Below are 25,311 nucleotides of genomic sequence, written 5' to 3'. Positions count from 1 at the left end.
CGCCTTTTAAAGAGACATGCGTGTGTGAAGAGACTGGACAGGCAGGTTCAGGACACGTCCCGACATGTTAACGATATAGCGTGCAATAGAACAGAAGTAGTCTACAAGGTAATTCAACACTGTTTGACGCATTTTCTCTCAAGAAATAAAGAGGTTGTGCATCCATGTGTAAATGCATGTGAATTATTTGCTTTTGCTCCAGCTTTTGCACACAAACATAATGTAAGCAACTTCAATGTAATATTTCAATGTATTCATATTCATTGTGTTCTGAAGTTGGCTAATGAAAATTCAACCCTAAAGATCTCTTGACAGTTTCTAATAATTTCATTCAAATATGTAATATTTATGTATTGTTAAAGATATCTAAACTATAAGCACAAATACAATGTAGGATTCTTAGTAACTTTATCAATTAATCAATGTTGTACCTGTTCCTCGATCCTCGTGCTCGCGCTCGCAGAGCGCCTAGTGCACGGTGACGTCATGCCGCGATTAACCGCACATAACCCTGCACCTCTCTTCTCCTCCTCTGTGCTGGATGAAAACATCTCCTCTCCTTTGTCCCATACTGTCCACACTCCACAGGACCCTCCAGGTGCACGTGGCCAAGCTCGTGCTCCAAGGTTATGTACAGGAATGCGGGTTCTGGGAAACCAATCAATACATTTGCTGCCTAGAGGCACTTATTGCGAATAGATTCTTTTACTCCAATTATGCCTGTATGTTTTGAATCGTCCAGACTATTGTTATGTAAATTACAATATATTTTCAATCATTGAGTCTGTCTTAAATGTCGTATTTATACACGTGTATAAATATATTGATATAAAATACATATTCATTTACTTCTTGTGTAGGCTTCCATTTTATGTGGTCACATAAAACTAGGGTAAATACACAAGTGAAGAACTCATTATGCAAATCATCAAGTAAGTTGATTTGTTTTCTGTTTTGTTTGTACAAATCAACCCTGACCGAAATGTATGAGAACGATTCAGTCTGTGCACATTTCAGTGTAAAATTTGGGGTTTACATGTCCCCATAATTCAAAAGGCTAACTGAGGACACAAAGCCAAATCATTACTGAAGTAGATGTCATCTTTATTTTCGGAGCATTTCAGATAATTGCTGATTGCACAATGTCATCAATGGACAATGGTGGGATGAATCAGCCTTTGTGTGCCTTATATCTGATATAAAAGAGGAGAGAAGATTTTTTTCTGATTCTGACCCTTGGGATTAAGACCTGGGGTTGAGGACAGGGCCACTCAATTCATACAATTATGGCTCTTACCTAAACATCTTTTGAAAGCAGCACACATGTATAGAAATCTCCATGCCTTTTCATCTGTACTAACCTCAAATGCACCCAAAAGTAGCTCATGCATATACAGTATCTTCCATTTTAAATATTAAGCAAACCATTACATCATCATAACTGAGATGCTGGTACTGAGATTGCCTTTGCTTTCTCTGTAGTGAGCGCAGCTTTCAATGGTGCACTAAAATGACCTCATCTTTGGATCGATGCAGTGACCAATCTGTAGCAATAGAAGGCACTCTGCTCCCACCTACAGACTAACTGCAGAACTGTTACACTGCTATCTTGTTTTACCAGCCAAGAAAAAATAATCACCATGATTACTCATTCAAATTAGGAAATACAAAATAAAACCAAAATCACATTCATAAGATTAGTGAGAACTACAGTTAAAATAACAACTCAAAGAAGACTACTTGTCATAGACTTCAACTTACAGTAAAATTATTGCAACAAAATATAATAATAAATCTATACAGATTTAAACAGATACAACTTGAAACGTTTTGTCACAGTAGGCTTCACTCTAGTAAGTACAGTTATTATTTATGCATGTATGTGTTGTTTCCACATCTCTCCACAAGATGGCAGTAGCTAGCTAATCTGAAGCACAGTTCTTTGCCAGTCTGCTGCACCTGTTGGTTGAGTTTTCCCCCAAAACCTTCTATAATGCCCTTCATAAAGTCCACAAGGGAGCGCTACTGCACCACCAAGATGAGCCCAGTTTAAGCAGAAAGTAAAACATTCAAAGTCTCCAAAAGCTATGGAGGTACTTGGTTGCATAGAAGTATATAAGTGTGCTTGTTTATAAGTTTTTAAGGGTTTCCTTGTTTCTTTCTGTGCCTGCGGTCTCCCTCAATCCAGTACTTCTCTGTCTGCATCTCCATCAATCTGGACACTGTTCGACTGAAGCCAAAAATCTCCTCTTCTGCAGTGAACAGAGACAAATGTTCATCTGCTTCCTGAAGAAAAAAATAAAATAAATATGGCTAAAATACTCATTTTCAAGTACAACAGCCAAATTTGTACAAAAGATAAAGTATAAAGGTACACATGAAAACACTCCAGAAGTCACTTTTTACACAATTTCAGAAGCATTTTAGAGCTGTCTTGACTTGATAAATTATTATATATTTAATGCCATACTGCGGAATACTCCAAGGAAAGCAACATCATCTCCATGAAGACAAGCATGTGGTAGACCCCGACCAAAATATTAGTGTACCTTTAAATTTAATTGACAAATAACAACAAATGGTTCCTGTGATTTAAGTTTAGATAAACTCACCCCACTCAGACCCAGATCGTCAAGCAACTGTCTGTCTCTCTCGTTTCCTCCAGTTTGGATAAAGAGTTGATGTAAAGGAGCAGCAGCTTGGACCACCACTCTCACCTGGATCAAAGAGACAAAAAGTCTATTTGTTAAAGCTAACAACAATGCTTCAAATGTAAATACATTTCAGTCACAAAACAGATGTATAACAGATAATATGAAAGTTGTGATGAACTAGTTCGAGTCTCCTTATAATCATTACCTTGCGATCGTAGAAGTTGTCTATGAGTATGGTGAAACGCTTGGCCTCGTCTTTTAGATCCAGGGTCATAACAGGAACATGGCGAATAAAGACTGTGTCAAATGACCTGGCTATCTCCAGGTAGTCACCAGCCCCTAGAGGCTGAGAATACAAAAGCTGTTAAATAAACTGATCAGGCATTACATTAAGAAGACTATATACTAATAATAAAATACAATAAAAATCACAGGTGGTCAAAATGTCTTAGAAGTTAAGAAGTAACTAAATACATGTACTGAAAATATCTGTATATCATTGTGAGAGTGTGTGAATTTCCCATCTATCGTTAGTGATTAATAGATGTATTATAAGATAAGTGCAAAAAACTAAAGCTAAAGCTGTTATAATCATATGTCATATTTCTATATTATAATATAATGCGAATGTGAAAGTATTTTAACAATACAGTACTCTGATTGGACCATGTATTGGAATATACTCCAGAACACAAAATTATAATGCAGGTATTCAGTATTCTGTACCTAAATATATTTTGAAAGTATACTTAACATTGGCACCATCTAACAACCAACAAGCACCTCTTCATAATTTTATAATTATTTGTGGACTCAGGCTTTGCTTCATATTTTTTTTTCAATGACACTGATTATTGTCGCATAAACGTAAAAGCTGTTGTCATCATAAAACTACCTGCCCTGGCTTTGATGTATCTTTGAGTATCTAATCTATTTCTTCAAAACAAGCAAGACTCTTCTACAGGCAAGAATAGAGATATGCTTGCAAGGTTAAATGATGGTGAGCTAAAACGTGGACAAAAACACACATTAGCAAAAAAAAAGAAAAAGCAAAGAAGTGGTTTGAAGTTGAGCTATTTTTGATTAGCACTAAGTGGGGAAAGGAAACAAAAAACTAGCAGCATCATGTGCTAGTAATAAACATTGAGGAACTGAAAATGGCAACTCCAGACCAGTCACAAGTCATTCATTAAGTATTATTTTATGATTTGTTAGTTTTTTTCTTGGCGTAAATCAAAGGGTGTGTTACAATAAAGAAGAATAAATCTGTAATAAAAATGAGAAGTGTGTCAGTGTTGAAGCAGAGAATAAATGATTTTTCAACTGTTTTCTGTTGGTCAAATCATCACTTTTCACAACCCTGTGAGGCAACAGCTTTTGATATTGGACTATACAAAAACAGAACTGAAAAGAACATGTGAAAGCGAGCGCTACAAAACTGTATTTCACATATTTCACTGTTGTGTGGGTTCAAAACTCTGGGGATGGACATTTGCTTCATTTAAAACGTGTTTAATGTGGAATAAAAGTCATAAACTCACTTGTCCACACAGCTCTTCAAATGTGCAGTCAGCAACAGTGCCACACGTCTTCCTCAGAGTCACCTCTCTGCCCTGGACACTGAGCACTCGAGGCACTATAGCTACAAAAAAGGTATTCAAAATGTACAAAGCTTTATAATCAATCTACTAATAGATTATAAATACATTGTAGTATGTGTTCTTTTTTTATTGACACTGATATGTGTGTATGTACAGTAATTGTCTAGTAATGTTTTATCAATATTAATAAAAATAGTTACATTTTTCAATACCAACCACAATTATACACAATTACAATTAAATCTTATTTGACATATTTTTTTTTTAATATTACGCATGTTATGTTATTATGTTCATAAAGTAATATTAGCTATATATTCAGACTAGAAATATATATTGCTAACATTCAACCATTCCAAAGATAATCCTGACAGAGGAATAAATACAATATTATTGTATTCTGTCAGATCCTATTCTACTATATTGTACCATCTCCATAGGAACAAACTACAGATAAAGCTGAACTCTTCTTACCACTCTTTTGCTGCAAGGCCAGCTCGTCAAACAGCATGTCTAAGAAGGCCCCAGACCCGGGCTCCTGAGTGCTAGAAGAGTTGCACACAAACACAGTCAAACATAATAGAGAATTAATAATGGGATATGAAATTAATAAAGCTGAAGTGGCTACATCAAATGGTGGCGGCGTGGAGTGCACGAGTAGGGAGGTGCTTAGCTTTTCACTCCATCGCCAAAGAACAGGATGTTAGGCTGTAAAGACCAGCATTAGCCCATGAATGCGCGTCGAAATTAGATTGAGAAGTGTGCGTGTGTTTTAACTCCAGGTAAAAAGGCTGTGTGATGCACTCTATTTACATACAGTGAAAAGACCAACGCACTTGAAAGCCCCAACACTGAGATGAGCAGCAGTGGTCTAGTGTGTGTGAGTGTGTATGTGTATATGTAATGAGCAAAACAGAAAACTAGCTTTTAAAGCACTGCCATTTTCTCATGCTCTATTGATTCCTCTTTCACTCTTTTCACGGATCTCTCAAGGTAATGTAGGTCTTTATAAATCTTCCTGTTGCTGCACTCGTTATTTGTCTGTTTGGCTTCTCCTCGTGTCTACCTAGCTTGTTGGCGCTATCTCTATTACCGCTTCTCTGCTTCCAAATAACCTTGTGATGAGTTGGCCAACAAACATGGGCTGAAAAGTGGCTACAGTACTGTTGTATGTACTAAGGCCTAGTATTTATGACAGTCCACTTATGTGTGCAGGCACTTGTAATCCTGTTTTCGTATTAGAAATCCTTGTCCATATATAAAGTGAATATGGAAAATCTTAAGGCTTACATTATGCTATAAAATACAAACACAATAGAAGCGGTTTATGTTTTGTCACAGTGGTCTGGAGTCCTAAAAAGTTCAAGATAAGATTTTGAATGTGGTTATAACAAAATGCCAGTATGAAGCAAAAAACTTGAGTCCTCTATATGTAGTTTTGCATATTTGTGTGTATTTTTTCATCAGTCATCTCATGAATTAAAATGTTGTCCAGATGACTTATTTTTGGCAAATTAAGGTGACAATTTGTGCTATACTAAATGACTTACAGATAGTAGAGTTTCCCTGCTGTATCCATGTCCAGTGTCCGATAGTCAATCCCAGTGTCCAGGCAGATGGTGTGGCAGTGCTTCTGTACAACAAAATAAAAAGCACCAATATTATTTTCTGATCCATGTTATAATGTTGTCTTCACATCAAAAACATTTTCACACATTGTATAACACAGATCCTGCATATTTAGTCCTTCTCTCAAATGGAAAACACTGTCCCACCTTGTGATGTCATGTGATAATACAGGAAGTGCATTGCTGTGTTTAAAAACAACTACATAAAAGGTAAATGGTAGCTACTAAGTGGGAGAGAACATTTTCAGCTTTGGAGATATTGACAGACTAATAATAAAGGGTTACTCAAGCATCTGTGAATGAAACAAAACAACTCCAGGAATGTTTATCACATGGCTCAATGCTCACAAGAGTCTATTTCTTGTAATATAGGACCTTTAAGAATAGTTTCCTATTCAAAATTGTGAAAGCATTACTCAATGGGACCTCTGACCCCAAAAGAAAGTAACAGCACAATATTTACCCAACATATATTACTGTCCTGTATTGTACATAAAGCCAGTACAATCCACCAGTTTTAATTTGCTTGAGTGTTCGCTTATTTAACTTCATTTTGGCTTGTCTGAATGTATAATATACTCTAGTTCATTTATGGTTGATAGAAATGTAAATGTTCTATTTGACTGTATGTAGAATGGGGTGACTGGGATGAGCCTGTGTCTGAGGAGGGGGAAGCCGACAGATCACAATGAGTGGGCGAACGGAGGAGTGCGGACTTGACAATCCTCTCCAGACGATAATCAAGTAATGACCTGCGTCCCAGCTCCATCTGATTATAAATATCTGTAGCCATCATCACTGCTGATTGTGTTACTGTCCTCTCTCAGGCTCCACTCTCTCTCCCTCCATCTTTCTACTGTCACTATAGGAAAGGCACAGAGGACTAACTCAATGATGCGACAAGTTTGACATTTATACTATTTGTTGAATTTGCTGCTTTCTTGTTTCATGTTGGTTTCATTGGTAAAAAGTTAAAACAAGGTTGCATGTATATACTTATAGGTGATCAATGGTTTTGTTAATAATTGTACAGTGTTAACTTTATTCAATGGTGGAACAAATGTTGATGATTAAAAATATTTAGATAATTTAGATGAAAAAAGCAATACATATGCAGTATTTGTACACCAGTACAAGCAATTCTAGCAATACAATAACTCTTAAAATACTACAATCAAAGTTGCTGCATACCAGTGGTACACCTTCAAGGTTTGTCTCTTACTTTTGCTTACAAAACTTACTCAGTAATTCCAACACTGTCCTAATCTAACTCACTTTACCATCAAAGTAAAAATGGAGATCAGCGATTTTTGAGTAAATCATTATTGGACATGGTCTACAGCCAATCTGTAGTAGTAAAAGGATGTTGTGGTGAGTTCAAACTGGAGAACTCATTTTGTGTTAGCCTTAGTTGATAAAACCTGATATTATAAATCATATTTATTATTTTTTTCAAAATAAACCATAAAATCAAAAATAGAGTTTGAAAAAAGGGAAAATGTATTGTTTCTTTCAATGTACTTTTATTGCACTTTTGTTACCTGTCAAATATTTTTTATTTGTATGATGTTTCACATTTCTTTGTCTAAAAAGTAAAAAATCGAAGTAAAGTTTACAGCTAAAAAGCAGCTTTTTCCAGTCTTTTCCCCTTCATTTCGGATGGGTCTATTTACCCGACGTGCAGGTCAGCCCGGGTTGATGAAATGACACCTCCCTTTTGTGCGTGGGGGAGGGAAGGCTCTGTCAGGTTGTTATTAAGTCTGATTCAGCCAATTGGCTCGGAGCAGCAACCCCGTTTGTGTGAGAGAAAAAGTTGACAGCGCAGAAGAATGCAGTATTTCCGTCGCCCTTGCTTTGTGATGATTACTAATTATCGAGCAGGCTCCGAGGAAGGGCCAGTGGCAGAAAATTCCCTGATTTCATAGTGCAGTCCTCAGCCGCCCGTGCCAGTTAACGCAGAGGGGTCCTTTCTCTGATGGAAACGGGGGAGGCGATGATTACAGTTTGCGCTGCACTCGCTGACATGAATCCTGTTGACGTCTTACACCGCCACAGAAGTTTGAACTCAGCATCAACAGTTCATATCTGCCAGAGTACACGAAAAAGACAGAACAATAGAGCAAAAGACAGCAAAGTAGAATTGATAAAATAGTTGGATTAAGTATGTAAAGTTAGATTGTTAAATTGTATTGTCAAGGGATTATGATTACTTTGTAAGGCCTTAGGAAGGTCATAATGCTATTTGTCCCTCAAAAAATAATGAAAATATGTAGCGGGCAGATTTTTGCTGATCCTGATGAAATCTTTGCGCATTTTTTTCCAAGTGAAATTGAAGCGTGCACACTTCTACAGTCTTTTTAATTAAATGTAAAGTAAGATATCTTGGTGGTCACATTTTTATATTAAGCTTTTCCACCTTCAAGGCACTCAAAGCGCTTCACATCAAGGAACCACTCACCCATTCACATGCTCATTCATACACCAGTGTACGCAGACACTGGGGACTAGGTGGATTAAGTGTCTTGCCCGAGGACACGACGACAGTATTCCTCTGTGGGAGCTGAAATAGCACCGCCAACCTGTGGGGGAAGTAGGCCGCTCAACCAATGATGATGATGTCGAGAGCGAGATTCAAACTGCCAACTGAGCTGCTGTCTTTAATTTATTTTAACAAAAAAGTGTAATGGGAACATATTTTAATGGCAAATGTATTTAAAAAGTTACTACATTACTAATTACAACAGAGTAAGAGATCGTAGCCAGTGTTCCAGATCACATTTTTTTCAGTTTCCTCATTGATAGATCAGTCTTCTACGTCATCTATATTTGTTATAGTATTGTCCACATAATTTGTACTTGTCCCACACACAATAACCAGCTCCAAATTAGCATCTCTCCCATTTAGCCCCGCGTGCTCAGAGAAGGACAGATGACAGACATGAGAAACGCTGTCTCTTTAGAACAAAGTCATCCAAACACATGTAGCTCCCATCACCTCATTGTGTGACCTGTCCACTCTCTCTGGACGCTCCGTTTAGCATAAAAACACAGCCTTTCTCCTCTCCCTGCCTTTATGCCGTATCTCTCCTCTGTCCCTCTGCTCACCAAAAGTTGCTTTAGAGTTTTTCAAAGAGGGCGGCGTGCCATTGAGCTGCAACAAAAGCCAAGGATAGCTGACTATTGGGCCCAGATGAAGTCCACTCCCTCATTAAGCCACTGTGGAAAACATTTGATGATTTTTTGTTTAGTCCGCGAGAGCATTGACCAGGGCCTCAATGAAACGCGGGGTGGGACAGCTCCAAAAGAAACCAAAGCGAGTGAAGAGAGAGAGAGGGGGACAGGGAGGCAAAAGGTTGTCGACCATTCAAGCGTGTGTGTCTTATATAGAAGAAAAGAGGAAAGACAGAGAGGGAGAGCGGCCATTATGTGTTGGAGTTCTGGACGACTCTCGTGACATCAAAGTGTCCGAGCCTATGGGGGTGGATCTGGTGATTTGCTTCATTCTTGGAGCAGCCAGGGGGGTACGTGACAATGTGAACACCCTAATTACAGCTAATGATCTATCCCCCTAAAGTGTGACTGTCCCGGGATGGCCATGGTTTGTTCAGCAGGGTCATTCTCACAACCTTCCCCAGTCACTGCCGCTCCTCTCTGGGTAACATCTTTTTTTTATTAACACCAGGCCCGAACGCTAACAGGACAGGAGACCCCCCACTCACAGCCCCTGGGGAGAGCTAATAAAGAGACAAAACTGAAAAAGAGTGAGGGTGTAATGTTTGCACCTGACCAGCAGGGGCTCCACTGTAGCAAAAGAAACAGTCTACTCCAGTAGTTTTCATCAAACATCTACATTTCAGCTTCATCAAGGATTTCTTTAAAACAATCAGACAGAATTGAGGAAAATGTCTATGCTCTATCACAATAGATTAAGTATTCACCAGGTTATCAGGAGAGATACACAAATCATTAGTTTGGTGAATAACTTTATAACATGAGTTGGTTATTTTACTTTTAACAGCAATATTTAGAGTAACTTAGCAGTTGTCACATGTTAAAAAGTTAATAAAGTTGTGGAAAAATTATAGTAAGAACTGAATGCTTCTCACTTGGAGGTAAGAGAAAGGCCCACAAGTCCAAGTCAAGTCCAAACTTCTAAGCATTGAATCTTTCTACCAAATTACCAAGATGGATTTTTGTAAACGGTCCTTCTTGTGGGGAGGGACATGTTGCAGTTTGTTCCTGTAAAATGAAACATCTACTAATCAACTGTACAGGAAAAGAGCAAGACACACCTAAGTCCATACCTCTGCAGTAGGTATAGTATGTCATGATAACTGCTAACTCGATAATATTTTGGGGAATTTGTGGTTATTTTTTGGCTATATGATAAGATTTAACATGTAAAATGTTGAATTAATAACTTCTATGACTCATTACAGATAAAGACTAAGTACCCATGATTTTTTTTTTTTTATCATATTACAGATTTAGAATATATTTTGTGGTTTAACTTTGCCCTTGGGTTATTGCTTCAGTGGCATAAATTAGCTGTATCTTTTATCATCTATATATATCACAAAATTTGCTATCATGACAGGCCTACTCTGGAGAGCACATATTAACAATAAAGTTTTGTGCTGAAAGAAGGACACAAGTTGGGTTAAACTATATACGTAAACTGATCAAAAGTGGAAAAACACAAAAACAAGTTATATAAATTTAATTATCAGCTAACACGTTGTAGCCAGTGCCCTTAGTATTCCTCCACGCACGTCAGTCACCCTACATCAGCGACTACTGGATTGGCACAGACCTTCAGTAGAGCACCTCTTCCCTCTGCCGTCCTCAATTTATCTTCTGATTTTTATTTATTTATTTTCCCTCTTCCGCTAACTGCACAGCACATTTCCAATTATTAACAATGCCCCGCGCAAAAAAGCAAAGAAAAGTGCCACAAAAGGAGGGTTAAAAACAGCAGGGAATCCAGAGGTACTCAAAGTTGCCTCAGGGTTGTGCGCCTCTGCCTCTCCACGTCCCATTGTGCTGAGCTGCAATCGAACAAGCACCGGGAAAATAAAGTCACTATTCTGCTACAAAATATGGAGAGGTAACCTTGGGCGATCGAGTAGTACAGGATAGTGAGAGAATAAAGAACAGGAAGATAGAAGAGGACAGGGAGAGAGAGAGTCTAAGTTACAATGCACACATAAGCACAGTCCTTTAAAACGGGCCCTTCAATTAAAGCATTTAGAGTATGTTTTTCACTATAGGTGCTAACAGAAGCTGGAACAATCTATGGAGTCTATTAGTATCTTTACAAGAGCAAAAGCAAGGCATTGTTTCACTCTCTTCTTGCATTTATCAGAATAGCAATAGCAGGACTCTCTCTTTCCCTTGACAAAAAATTTAAATGATTTTGGATATATGAATGTGCATCCATGTGGGGATAAATGGCTCTGAAATAGGGGTGCATTTAATGAGAAGTCAATGGTTAAATAAAGACATCATCCCACACAGACAGAGGCCAGGGATTAACCTCCAGTCTTTTAGCTCAGGTGATGGGGAGGAGAGGTCAGAGGTCATTCTACACTTTATAATACCATCGGTCAGTCCATCCACTGCTATAGAGACACACTCAGCCATACACCTACCAGTCAAAGCTGCACCAGGACCCAAACCTCCAGCATCGTATCCCATAATTCAGTGCCTTAGAGGTGAGCTAGTTAGCGCTGTGACCTCCCTAAAATACTGCTTTGACTTTACAGAGGGGACTGCTAAAGAGAATGGGCCCAAACCCCCATCCCAGCAAAACCAGATGTCCTGACAAAGGGGAACACAGTGCCCTGAAAGAGAGGAGGCCAAGAGGGACAACAGGCATTCAGGAGTACGATGAAGTCTGGGATTAGAGGGGGCAAGGGTGGTGCAGGGGCAGGGGCCGGGTGGGGCTGGGAATGGGAGGATGCAAGGTTGTAAGAAGGTGCTAAAGAGGGGGATGATGAGCTATAGCAACTTTTAGATTGTTTGGAGTTGGTAGGGCAAATGCACAAATGATATGTAAAGAGGAAGGCAAACTTCTTCAGAATTTGACGTGGGATGTCGTGTTTGAAGCCCGAAGACTCCTTGAGTCTCCTCATCTCTTCATGTTTTCAGTTACTTGATTTAAAGTTGCACTATGCAACTTTTCTCCGTGGACATGTTATCACTTTGCCTAGAACAGTTCCACAGCATGGCATTAAGCCTATTTATCTCGATGGAAACAAGCCTGTGACGCCACCAAGCGTAGCAACAGGTCAGATCTGTGGAGAGGCGACACTACTAGTAAGAATGTATAATAAATGTAAGCTATATCAGTTTAATGCCAAACTGTGGAACATTCCCATAAAAGCAATGGAACAGGAAGATGATGTACACCTTTAATAACCAACTCAAAATGAAGACCGAAGACCACCACAGATGTTCATAAGGTTGCATTATTACAATAGACTTATTGTTCAATACTGTATAAAAACTGGAACAATATATTTTGGAGCTATTTATTGTATGTACTTTCTTTGTAATAGTAGGAAGATTTTTGCTATTTTAATGTAATAACATAAGATTTGAGCTGTAGAGAGTAAAATAAATAACTTTTTTATTGATTCCTATTGCCATTTACAGGTTGCAGCTCAGGCTTTTTTATGTTCCTCTCATAATTGGCAATATCTTGCTATGTGTCACTGGCATAAGGTATTTTCAGTATCATCGTTTATCTCAGTATTTCTCTGTAGCAATATATCATGCTCCAAAATGTGTTATCGTGTATAGAGGATCACGAATTTCCCAGTCCATAACAGAATACTCTTAATACCCTTCAAATACAAATATTTGAATTACACAGAGACAACCTTTTATGTCATATCTAATAAAAGATGGAAGAATGCCCCTCTGCTCTGTTCCAAAATGCAAACCAGAAATTATGATGCAATTATTAACCATTTGATCACTCCAAAACACATGAATGATCATTTGTATAATGGTGCTACCTGTTTAACTTGCAAAGCAGATTTTTTTTTTGTAAAACAGCTGCCTGGCTCCCTCTCTCTCTCCCCTCTGCTCTTCCTTTTCAAGCCTTTACTTTTGAAATGCAAGCGGCAGCATGGGTCAGTCACTCCATTCACATTACCTGTGCGCGCTGTCTCTCCTATATCCCTACCTTTCTGCCAGTTTGTATGAGTCTTTTAGTGTGCTCTGGTATGATCAAAGACGGCTTTGTGACACTGTGATGGGTATATCCGAGGAGCAGGAAAACATCAAACCACCAAAGTTACAAAAGACAGACAGAAGAGGGGAACACAACGTTCTGTGTACAACCACAAATCTTAACATGCAGCTCAACACCTATTTAGAAAAAGATAATGCCATAATTATCTTGTATGCTGTCCGTTCATTCTACTGGGAAATACACGCTTTAAATGTTTTGCCTCATGATACAAAAGTGTCAAATGTCCATTTGCGAGTACTTTGTTAAAATGATTTCTGAGATCATTCCTGATTCAAGCTTTTAAACCCAGTTCAAAATAATGCATCACAAATAATGTATTACAGCTCCACACTTTGTACCAGAACATAAAAGAATTACCTTTCCTAAAACTTGTTGCCAAAAAGAATGAACACTTAAATGGTCAAAGCAATAGCAGCACCTACATCCACTTATGCTGAACCTACTGTGATTTGTATATCAATCAATGTATATTTATGGAGTGTAACAGCATATTTTGGATGGGTGCTGCAGTTTGTTTTGCTGTGACTCTGCCTGTACCTTCAGCATGTCGATGAAAGGCAGAAACGTGTCTCTCTGAAGTCCGTTTTTGTACAGATCTGAAAGAGGAAGAGAAGGGCCTGTGTTAGCACTGCTGTTTAGCCTCCTAATAATGTCATTCCCCTGTTGCAGATTGGCACATAAAGTGGCTATTGATGAGCTGATAAATGGGTGGGGAAGGCATCACAAAAGCACCGGGACCAGGGCTAGAAAAATGGATTTCTGTACCGGCAGCGGCAGCAACATAAAATTCATTACATTCCCAAACAATGGTGGCGAGAGAAAAGACTGTCCCTTTTCAGCGTGGACAATGTCCACAGCGGCCCAGTGAATAGGGGTTTCAATTAGCTCGGCTGGAACAAATTACATCTGAAGTAGCATCCCTGATAGACAGATAAAACAGATAGGGATTCACACACAAACAGGACAAAGGCACACTGGCAGCGAGGCTTAAGCTCTGTCCAGCTGCGAAATGCTAAACAAGTGGTTGTTGTTGATGTTTTAGCTTTAGTTTACTACACTGGGACCTGACACACACACTTTCTGTAATGGATGTTTGTACTGGGCATATGACAACACTGATAACCCATGGCATCTGTTAATATATACTTTCAGTTATTCAGTACGTTGAGATGTCACTTCCTCTAAAACAACCAACTGTAGACAATGTGTTTGCAAAAAATATTTGATACAGGTGATCAGACAGCCAAAATGATACGTGTATGCATTTTGTTCATATAATACAAACCAAAAACATTCACATTTAGTGTATTAACATTTAGTTCATTTGAGTCTATACTTCATCCATTAGCTTGCACTCACTTTCTAATCAACTACAACAGGAGTAGTTGTGAGTCATCTCACTGGCATACAATAGAGCCTTCTTAAAGGTAACGCTTGCTGAGGCGGCTGCCGTGGTGACTGTTCAATTAAGAAGAGCCATAAATGTATAATGTATGCAAGCCCCTGTTAACAAATGGCCCCACTCTCCCCTATTCATTCCTTTAACCTTTTTCAATCTGATATAACTCCATCAGTAGAACCAACAAAACCAGCTCGAGATTTACTTCCTTAACACATCAATAAAGATGTAAAACATACGGCTTTCATGTGTGGTCGCCCCTTATGGCTTTCACAGTTCCATTAACCCAGTAATTAATACATAGAAGCCCATCTACTCAAGTTTACAGCTTTGTTCTTAAAAGCTAGTAAATATAACAGGCGTGGGCTTTGTCTGGTAAAAGCATCTTACGGTCACACACTTTGTTCCCACTTGAGGCTTTGAGACATCACCATCTCATCACCTGACAGACACTACATACACCTGGCCTGTGATCAGCATCAACCACACTCTCTGCTGACAGTAAATACACCAAAAAAACTAAATATGACTAATTAATTACATTAATTTTAAGATAACATTGTTGTGCTATGACCTATTAAACTCTAAAACTATCAACTATTGCTTTTGACCCATCGTCTCAACTGTTCATCCGTCCTGCTTATTTGGAAGAATGTAGAGGACACATTTCTTAACATATAGTACAACAGTAACATTTAACCAAACCGAACCTAAACCTGTAAGGCTAAAATGCCAAAAATGTATATGTATAATAATAAGTGGCAAGTGGCATAAATCAATGCATGACTTTCACCTAGCATAGTTTTAAAAGGTATTGAAAAAGTTGGTGTACAAGTTGGTGTACAATATAGGACTTATTGATTATTACTATTTTATTATTAGTAGTAAAAGAGGTAGTATTAGTAGGTAGCAGTGGAACCCAAGTGAATTCATCAATCAACACAGTTCATTATTTTTCATAAGCGCACTTTATTGTTCTTGTAGAGAAAATTGTTCTCTGCATTTGACTCATCCTTCAATGTCGGTAGTTAATCAAATTTTATTCAAGATCTGAGATTCAGTCATGTTTAACTGTCAGTGATATGGTTGTTGTAGTTTTTTTTTTTTTTTTTTTTTTTCCCCAATAGAGAGATCTATAGTCAGTTCCTTGTCAGTAAAAACATGCAGCTTAAAGCAGAGTTTGAACTTTGGAAGAATATTTGAGCTTTTTAAATGAAATGGCAATAATTAAAAGTCTGTCATCTACCTGTTTTTATTTTGTTTTGAAAATAAAGTATGAGCAATAAAATGATTAATGTTTTGCCACATTGAACAGCCCTACTTCATCACAAGTAGTATTATGCTGTCAATACTTTAAATTGACCTCAGTATTTAGGATCCAGTTCCTCCTTGATCATCGTCATGCTTTGACCTACCATCAGGCGCTCTGTTGGACGTTGCCACCACCACCACTCCAGTTGTGAACAATGTGTGGAACAGCTGCTTCAGAATCATGGCGTCTGCGATGTCTGTCACCTGACACAAGAACAACACAAAGGAACAAGAATATGAGGGGCCACATTGATTTGCTGCTTAAATCACCTTTCTCCCTGATGCTGCCAGTGTGCACCTAAGGTTAAAGCACGTCATTGACACTCCATGTTGATTAGTGTCATTCAGGTGCAGTCATTCAGGCCTTTGTGCGTCTGGTCATGGCTATTCACACATAGAACACACGAGGCGTACATACATGGGCCACTGCAGATTGCAGCCACTTTTGAGACTGCAAATGGTCATAACGTGGAATGCAAGACGGTGACAGACCGAGAGAGCAAGACACACAAAAGTAGTAAAAGTGGTAGATACACAATTTGCAATATGACTATGCAATACTGAATATTATACTTTGTTGACTTCATTTTATACAATGAATGCAAAACAAGTCATTGCACTTTCAAGCACGAAACTGTTGCTATGCATTTTTCCCAGCTAACTAAGCAGTCTTATCAATTGCATGTACTGTTGTGTCTAAATAGCATATATGTTCATAAACATTTCAGTAATTACCTTTTGTCAAACATTCAGTAACCTAGAGAAAACCAATTCACGCTCCACAATTTGACAATTTACAGAAAAATATCTACATTATGGAGAATGGAGTGTTTTGTACAACTCTATACAAAGTTGACCATGGCCATTTAAAGCCACATAGACGAGCCCCATACAAGTGCTACAAGGTTGTAAAAGCTCCGCACAAAAGCCTGTCTGCTGCCTTTTTCATCTCCATCATCTACATTAAACAAAGGCGTACTGCAGCGATGGAACAAGGCCGCTCATGACTCTGGGCTGACACATGAAGAGCTGTGACCTTTCCGTTTAGAAAGACAGGACTCTCACTTTTGTTCCCGCTCTCTTGTGTCCCCTTCACCTCCCTTGTTCTTTGAGCATTGGCAGAGGAGAAATCATGCGCATCGGGCAATGTACCTAGTTATTGAAGTGCATAATATAAGCTATTCCCAGTAAAAGACATTGAGTGAACGCACTGACACTGTGAGATGAAAATGACAGCCATATAGAGTTTGTTCATATTAGGTTAATAGCAATTAATTCACTACAATGATTAGGGATTGGAGTAATGGGACCATTTTGTTACACCCACTCTTCTCTGTTTAAGAACTTTCTTATTGACCACCACACTGCTGAACTCTTTGTTATGTTAGGTTTGACAACAAACTCAATATTATGACTATCCAAGTAACTGAGATCCATCTGATTATCTTCTTACCAATTACAGTGTTGGACAGTATGAAGAAGACCCACTAACATTATTTCCTTATGAAACTTTTTTCTGTTCTATGTCAATACTACAATACTGGCTTCAACGGATTCCAGGGCAGAGACTGAAATTATAAATCTCCTTTAAATACACACAGTGTTAGATTTAAAAATGTAAATGTGTTTTGTAACTATAGCACAGCTCTGTAAAAATACATGTTTAATATTTCTGAGACAACATTAGGGCCAGTAAATCATCTTATTACACCACTTTATAGACCAAAATGGGGTATCAAATGAACCGATATCTTGGATGCCAATATCTGATCCACAAAAATGTTCAATATCTGCTCCGATATCTGATACTAGTATCATATTGATGCATCACTAGCTGCAGGGCTATCCCATCTACTAAACAGGTCTGTGGAGGTGTGAATAATGCCAGTCTATCGTAGCGTGGTACAAGTGCACAATTTAGCAGATTGTAATAAATGCTCCCAGGATGTCGTTTATACTTGTATTTATATTTCTTACTCCGGATGTAATGTTGAGGAGCTGAGACAGCTTCTTGCATCTCTGCTTTTTAGATTAATTTACAGTGAACAGAAAATGTGTTTAATCCCTCTACAAGAAGTTCCCTATTTCATTCTCTCTAGGCCTGTCACAATAATTACTATATCCACTTATCGTTCAAAATATGACAGATGGAACAACACATTTTGGGGGTCAAAAGTCATCATGGGGACATTTTGCTTGCACTTGTGGGAACATTTTTGTTATTTTTCTTTACTACAACAGGATTTCAGATTAAGAGGGTAGAATAAATTAACTTCAATAACTTATTATATACACAAACTAACTACTTAAGTATTGCATACTATTAGAAATTTATTGCAATTCATATTTTCAAACAATATTGCACATTTGGGGATAATTCTGCTTCAAAATGATCATTTATTGTCTATTTTAGTTCAACAATATATAGCACTTCAAAACTTGTTATTGTGACAGACAAAGTCCTTTCCTGTAAATTACTTACAGTATGTTGGAATGATGAATGCTCTCAAGAGAGAGCAGACTAGTTTATTGCATTACCAACAAAAGGAGATAATGGCTCAAAATGTTTTGTGTTATGGTGATCACCAAAATTCACGATAAAGAAATCTACTCATTTAACATAACTTTTGAGCATTTAAAGAAATCAAGATGTCTCAAATAAAAGAAGTAGCACCTCTCCTCCTTGTCTTCTCCCTCTCTTTGCCTCTTAGCTACTTTCTTGTGTACAACAGGCACTTCTGACGGCCAGACCCACAGCATACGCCTCTTTTTATCCTCTGGAGGGTCTTCTGCTTTTGCATATTAGCCCCGCTGCCCCTGCCAATACTTGATTAACATTTGTGTTTAAGCCCTGATTTTGCTCTAGCAGAGGTGACTAGGGGGCATCAAATGAGTAGAGGGTGAGCGAGTGGCTGTTGTAATGAGAATCAAACAGAAAAAAGCCAAGTCTCTCTCTCTACAAGGGGGAGCCCTATTTCCGGCAACCGCTGGATTTTATTTTCATATCAAAAGAATCATTTAAAACTGACCTTTTAGGGAACCCTGGTTTGTTTTTGTTCAAGCAACCTGGGTATGTTCTAAAGGGATACACTGATTGCCAAATTAAATGGGGGGGGGGGTGTCTGAAAAAGGTAAAGGTGGCACTTGTGCAAAGACAAAAAAAAATCTCCCATCAGCCAATGCCGATATTCAAATGAGCATCCAATTACTAGCTACGTGGGTGCCAAATTAAAGCTCTTTTGATGTTATATCCTATTTATTTACACAACCTGTGAGTGATTTCGCCAAGGCTGTGTGCTGACTGGGGGGTGCTCTGAGACAATGCCGCTCAAGCAGTTTCTTCTCACTCATCTTCTGCCTCATCTTCTGGGCTCCTCTCAATGGCGAGTATTCATCAGGAGGAGGCCGGGTGTGTGTGTGCGGTGGGGGGTGAGGGGGGCCACAAAAGGAGGACGGGAGGGGGGTGGAGCGGGGGGCACAAATTACTGATAATGGCACGGCGCTAATGAAGAGAATGGAGAAATGTCATTAGCATTTAAGAGGATAAGATCCGATCTGACCCGCCGCCGCTAGTCGCTTTCTAGCTCCACTCACTTAAGGAAGCACTGATACCCACTGCCTTATTTGCATGGCTGAGTGGTGGAAGATGCTGATTGGTGCACTGGCCCCCCTTAAGCATCCCCCCTTAAATCCTTGCAACCTCTTATTTATGCATCACAAACAACTACACACATGTCCCACTCCATTCAAGCCAGCAGAAGCAACAGTCGACAAGTGAAAACAGCAAAGCAAGGCGCGTCGGCAAAACAAAACAAATCAATGAGAACGCCACAAACACCGTGGCCGGTTTATAATGTGAAAGACGCCAGGGATAAAAGCAGCAGCTCTTGATCCTTGCAGATGCATTGAGGGGCACAAAGGAGAGCAAGCACACCTTCTATAACCTCTGCCCTCCTCGGTATTAACAGTAATGATATCAGGAAGAACAACAGCGCAGCTAAAAGATGTGCGTGTTTGACTAATAATACAGACTCCGCTCCTTTAGTCCTCAATGAATGACTAAGTAACAAAGAATAGATAGGGTCTCGCTAGTGGTGCTCTCCCACAACACCAAAAGATGAAATGCTGTGAATATCTGTTACACTAATGAATCAAAGTGCCTTTTAGTTGTCTATATTCAGTTTTCAAACAGCCTGTCTAGATCAGCAGTAATGGCTTTGGGGCCAATTAGCTGAATGTATGACCGTAAACACATAACAAGGGGGCATTCACTGACTCACCTGAGCATAGTAATTGCAAAATGTTTTATATTACAGAATAATACACAGGTTTAGACACATTACACGGTTATTCAGTTATGTCATATTGCTGTAAATGTACTTGGCCACTAGGTGTCCCCAGTTATGTTTTAACTTTCAACAGTAGCAACAGGCAAGTTTCACAGGTTTATGCACAAGCATGGGAAAAAATCTAATTTAATTTCAACAACACAGAGCTGTAAACTATTTGGACAAAACATTTACTTTAAACAATATTTGTCGTTTATTTACAATGATCTGTGAGAATTTTCATGCAATTCATAGATACAAGAATTGTTGAAAACGATAATCTTCCATTACTATTTCTTCAAAAATATAGTAAAGCTTTTTACTACAAGATAAGCAAGCTACCCACTGTGCCACTGTGAATAGTGTATATTAAATAAGTCATACATGAAAAAACATGACTCATGTTATTTTGTAAGTAAAAAGTAAAATAGAAAAGTTGTGTTGCATGCAAAGAATTGTTCTGTATTTGTTATAATAAAAACAATATAGTTTAAATTTGAGCTTGCCCTTTAAGTGTTTGGTATATCCATGGTTTTGTATGAAATATTACTGACTTAATATTCAATGTTAATGCTTTCAAATATCAGAAAGTTTCACACTTCATGCAGTCACAAACTCACCTGAAACTCATCGAAACACAGGAGGCAGGTTTCGGCACCAATCTCCATGGCGACCGGAGCTATGGGGTCGTAGGTGAACATTTTCCCGAGCCCTCTTTTTGGCAGGCTTTGTTTTCTCCGATGGATCCCTTTAAAAGCAGCACACACAAACGTCAACCACATCTTAGCGCACACCTGCATGGCCAACCCAAACCCACTGACAATACTGAATAGAGTGCTAATTTCACCTGCGAGCATAATAGTAGGCAATTAACAGCGCGGCTTTAGGACAAACACAAGATAAATATAGGATGGACGCCACATTTAGAGTCACTAAACTGCAATAAAGTCACGAGTGGCAATTGTTTTGGTTATTACTGAGGAACATATGTGGAAACTAACTTCTGTGGATGCCCAACATGAAGTCATTGAAGTGCACCCTCTGTTTCTGTTGATTTTGGACATGGGAATAGAACAAATCCATCAGCATAGTTTTTCCTGAACCTGTAAAAGAATAAAGACAAAACACATTTATAAAACACAATAACTGTTTCAATGAATGAGAACTAGGATACAGGAGTAAGATACAGGATACTGCTAAACTACGAGATTAACTATCTTCAAGTGCTACAACTACTTGTTGAGCAAGAGCTATCCTATAATTCCTTATCAAAATGAATAATTAATACACAGTATATAAGATAAAAGTATTAAAGTTTAAATAAAATGTTTTTAGCACCAATAGCAAAACCACAAAACCATCAGCCCAAAAAGATTTATTTTCACCTGCTACTTATGGTGATTGGTATTTACTTACCCACATCTCCATAGATATAGAAGCCTTTGGGGGGTGGAGGCAGCGGAGTGGGTTCCTCCTTAAAATGATAATAAACATGTAAAATTACTCTGATTATATTGTTAGCTTGTTTATGTAGCATTTATGAGAACAACTATTCACCCAGAAGTTAAGTCTGGGATTCTGCATAGATTAATTGCTTATTTAAAACTCCAAGACGCTAAACAGTTGACCTACATAAACATAGTTGTTTTATTCATTACCATATAAGACCAAATCACGATTTGATAAACAGAGTATGTTGAGGCATTAAGCCACCACTACAGTGCGAGGTTTCACATTCTCCAGACTAACCCGCTGCAGGGGACGAAGACAAAGGGGATCTAATCAACAAGACAAGCCAGGGTTCCCACGAAAGAAAAGCATCATCAGTGGAACAATGGGGGGATTTGTCAGACAAAACGGAGAGGGCTGGATGAGGCTCTATTCGAGATGGAGTGGACTTGTCTGTGCGGCCCGTTTAGAGCTGCTAATTGTGATATGGTACTGTTGCATTGAGGTGCCGCTGGAAGTCATTGTGCTGCCTGCCTCCTATCATCAAAAGGTCCCTGCATCAAAAAAGTGCCTTGTGTTACTAAGTGCAGAATATTAAATAGCCCAAACATGTCAAAGGCTTCGTTAGGACACATCCAATATAAAAACCTACTCACAAAACTAAAATTAAATAAAACCCTAAACATCAAATCAAGATGTGTGAATGGACTGCAAGTGACACCAATATAAATAATAAACATTATTATGCCAAATACAGCAAGCATTTGCATTGTGTTTATATTTACAGTATAAAGAACAAATTTAACATTTAAATCTAAAATGACATGACATGCCAATGAATCATTTCTAATAGGTCTGGCAGTAAAAAAAAAAAAAAGTATTATTAAGAATCACTTAACATATTAATGTTAAAAAAATGTTCTGTACCGAAGGTCACTTTAGAGATAAAGCAGAGTTTTTGGTCAATGTCAAATTTAATGAGTGTTTTCCTCAAAAATTTTATTTCATAAAATAAGTACTCAGTGTCCTAACACTTATTTCCTGCAGCACACGGGGCACTTGACTCTGGTAAATGCAGACAATAGTCAATTGAAAACTAAATGAAAAACAAACTTGTTTTGCCATCCTCTGTCTCTGTGCCCTGGCCATGCCTCTCCACTGCCTCATCTCTCCAATGACTGCCCAGAATGGAGTGACATACTGGAAGAGCAACAAGTCTTTCCTGTCTGCTTTGGCATAACAGACTGTGACTTCTCCCTGACTTCCCAAGCTGCCCTCTGCTATTGTGGGATAATTGTCAGTGGTGGCTGGCAGCCATTTTGCTATGGCAGAGTGGAGAAGGACAAGGCTGTCCCTCATGAACTGTTGTCTAGCTGCGATCTGTAGCCCTGTGTCACCTCCTGCTAGAGCAGATAGACTTGCACATGAGTGGAAAGTTCACATGCGGGACATACCCATTGCCTTTGTCTCAGCAGTGACTTCATACACACAGCTACTAACAGCCTTGATGTTCATTGCACTTGAATAGAAGAGATCTGTGAGAGTGTGAGAGCTTAGTTTAGAGGTAAATATCCACTGCACAGGACCACCCTATGCAGACCTGACTTGAAGAGAGTGTCTCCTTTGAAACAATAGCCCATTGTTGGCTGACCACGCTATGTCAGGTCAATATTAAGTCAAGTGTACCCTCCTCACAAACTTGGTCAGTTAGTGAGGACAATGGCGGCACTTTCACAGAGAGTACAGACACCAAAAGGACAGTAATATGACCTGATACAAACTCAGAATAATTGCACTTCGAAGTCACTGTGTATGGACGATAGAGAAACAAGGTGCACTGAGAGGAGTGGAGGGGGTGGTGTTGATAGCGTAACACCAAAGTATTTGTCACAGTCCTGAATCAAAAGCAAAAAGGACAGGAGTGGCAGAGACAATAGGGATCGCCTCATTACTGCATGGGACGGTGAGAGAGTGAGAGGGGTGCAGGGACAGGCCCAGCGGGAGGTCTGCTCTGCTCCCTTCCAAAATCTCAGCCTAACCCTATGTGTTTGTGCCAGCTAAGCGACAGAAAAACTCCCAATGTGACATACGGGGCAGTCATCTCTCCTGACCTAAAAACAACAACAGCCCCCTGCATTACGCTGGTCCCAAACTCACATGTACAATACAGTTCCCATAACCCTACCCTCCCTTTGACCTGAGCCCATACTCACCAGCATTAAGGCCACAGTACAGTGTACTCACTGTGCCATTCATGTGCTGAATGTCAACACAAGTTACCAAAACAATAAATTTTTTAGAATAACTACATACACAAAACTGTACGAGAGAAAGCCAGAAATTAATATTTGGACTTAATTCAAATGAGAATATACAGTTTATTATTTGGTGAATTACAAAATCATTATTATTATTTCTACAATATAGCTGAACTAAGAAATAATAATCTTGAATTTAAGAAGCAAATTTAGTTTGATTCAGTTAAATCTATACTACTAAATGGCCCTAAATATAGTGTTTTTTATCTCATTGTTTGCGTCACAATAATATTAGTTTATCATTATGAGAAGGTTTGGTTTAATAAAGCACATACTAGAAGTACTGCAATGTATTACATAGTGTTAATAAAAGAAAAACAAGGAGTACACTGTTGTTGTGTGTTTATGTTATCTTGGCCCCTGTCCAAATGTCCAAATTTTCTCATGTAATTATTTTTTATCGTTCTTAGTCTTTAAGCTAACGTTGTTTATAGTTGTAGTAAGAAAGATATGCTTGGACATTTGGTTTTACTAACTAAATGCTTTAAAACGGTCTCTTTTAAGAATACCTTTTTAGGATTTAGTGATCCGGTGGTCTCTTCGTGCTGTGCAGTGTGTGCAGGAGCAGCAGGTGGACTGTGGTACATGCTGTTGCTGTAGTCCTTCAGAGCATCCTGCAGCTGCTCCAGCTGATGGAGCACACGTCTCTGCTGCGGGTCTCTCCGCAAACAGTCCCTCTGAACTAGCCGATCATAGTGGTCCTTCAAGGGGACACTGGGGACCGCAGAGGAATCCGAGCAATGAAAGGATTTACGCCAATATCTGTAATCTACAACGTGTCCGAGGTTAAACTAGCACGTAAACAACACTTTAAACAAAGGCATTCGTCTACACCATCTACTTCTACAGATCTATTTCATGCATGGCTAAATGCCTTATTACCTGGTTTGCGTCGAGAATGTAGACAAGTATTTGCGGTGTCATTTAATAAAACTTTAAGTAAGCGCCCGTAAGCTGCTGGTGTCGTAGAAGCCGCCATGATGTTTCAAAATGACAAATCTTTATTGATATTCACTTGAACAGAATGTTTCTTCAGTCCTCGGTTTAAATACAAAAACTGGTTTGTAATGAATTAATAACCTAATAACTGTAAGCCTTTCAAATATTTAAAAAGGTTATATTTTACGATATTTTACTATATGCTAGTCCATTTATTGTAATGGTCTGAGGTGTCATAAGATAACTACAGATGATCAAATGACAGACATGGGACCTGGGCATTTGTAAATAAACAGTCCCGAAGGTGGTCGTCCCGTCAGCTGAAGCTCAGCTGATCGGAAGCCCCCCGCTGCAGAGGCGGCCCTGACAGAAACAAGGGACAGGAACTTTGATGGAAAAACTTTCAAAATAAAATAAAACGTA

The 25,311-nt window shown here is 38.8% G+C and overlaps 1 protein-coding gene across 2 annotated transcripts; it reads right to left on the bottom strand.

The window, feature by feature from the left end:
• Positions 1-1,087: 1,087 nt before the first annotated feature.
• On the bottom strand, positions 1,088-25,183 carry afg1lb (AFG1 like ATPase b). 2 transcript variants are annotated; one of them, XM_055149647.1, is made up of 13 exons: positions 24,832-25,183; positions 24,459-24,718; positions 21,599-21,656; positions 21,184-21,285; positions 20,803-20,930; positions 15,959-16,058; positions 13,682-13,740; positions 5,806-5,888; positions 4,730-4,800; positions 4,196-4,296; positions 2,860-3,015; positions 2,613-2,717; positions 1,088-2,286 (listed from the first exon to the last, which is right to left on the bottom strand). In XM_055149647.1, the coding sequence occupies exons 1-13, from the start codon at positions 24,926-24,928 to the stop codon at positions 2,140-2,142; spliced, it is 1,467 nt and encodes a 488-aa protein (XP_055005622.1). In that variant the 5' UTR covers positions 24,929-25,183; the 3' UTR covers positions 1,088-2,139. The 2 variants fall into 2 exon arrangements, with proteins under 2 accessions (XP_055005622.1, XP_020776026.2); XM_020920367.2 differs by having other exon boundaries at positions 2,860-3,000.
• Between the last annotated feature and the right edge of the window lie 128 nt (positions 25,184-25,311).

Source organism: Boleophthalmus pectinirostris, unplaced genomic scaffold, assembly GCF_026225935.1.
Source record: "Boleophthalmus pectinirostris isolate CB_2022bp ecotype Guang Dong unplaced genomic scaffold, ASM2622593v1 HiC_scaffold_13, whole genome shotgun sequence".
Taxonomy (NCBI): Eukaryota; Metazoa; Chordata; class Actinopteri; order Gobiiformes; family Gobiidae; genus Boleophthalmus; species Boleophthalmus pectinirostris.
Note: the sequence above shows the minus strand (reverse complement) of the source record. Positions and strands in the feature narration are given on the sequence as shown.

Excerpts from the sequence above, each read along its gene's own strand:
- afg1lb (XM_055149647.1), bottom strand. The coding sequence starts at position 24,928 with ATGGCGGCTTCTACGACACCAGCAGCTTACGGGCGCTTACTTAAAGTT. Across the intron at positions 24,719-24,831 it reads ACATTCTCGACGCAAACCAG|ATTACAGATATTGGCGTAAA; the intron begins GTAATAAGGCAT and ends GACACGTTGTAG. Across the intron at positions 5,889-13,681 it reads CTTTCATCGACATGCTGAAG|AAGCACTGCCACACCATCTG; the intron begins GTACAGGCAGAG and ends TTTGTTGTACAG.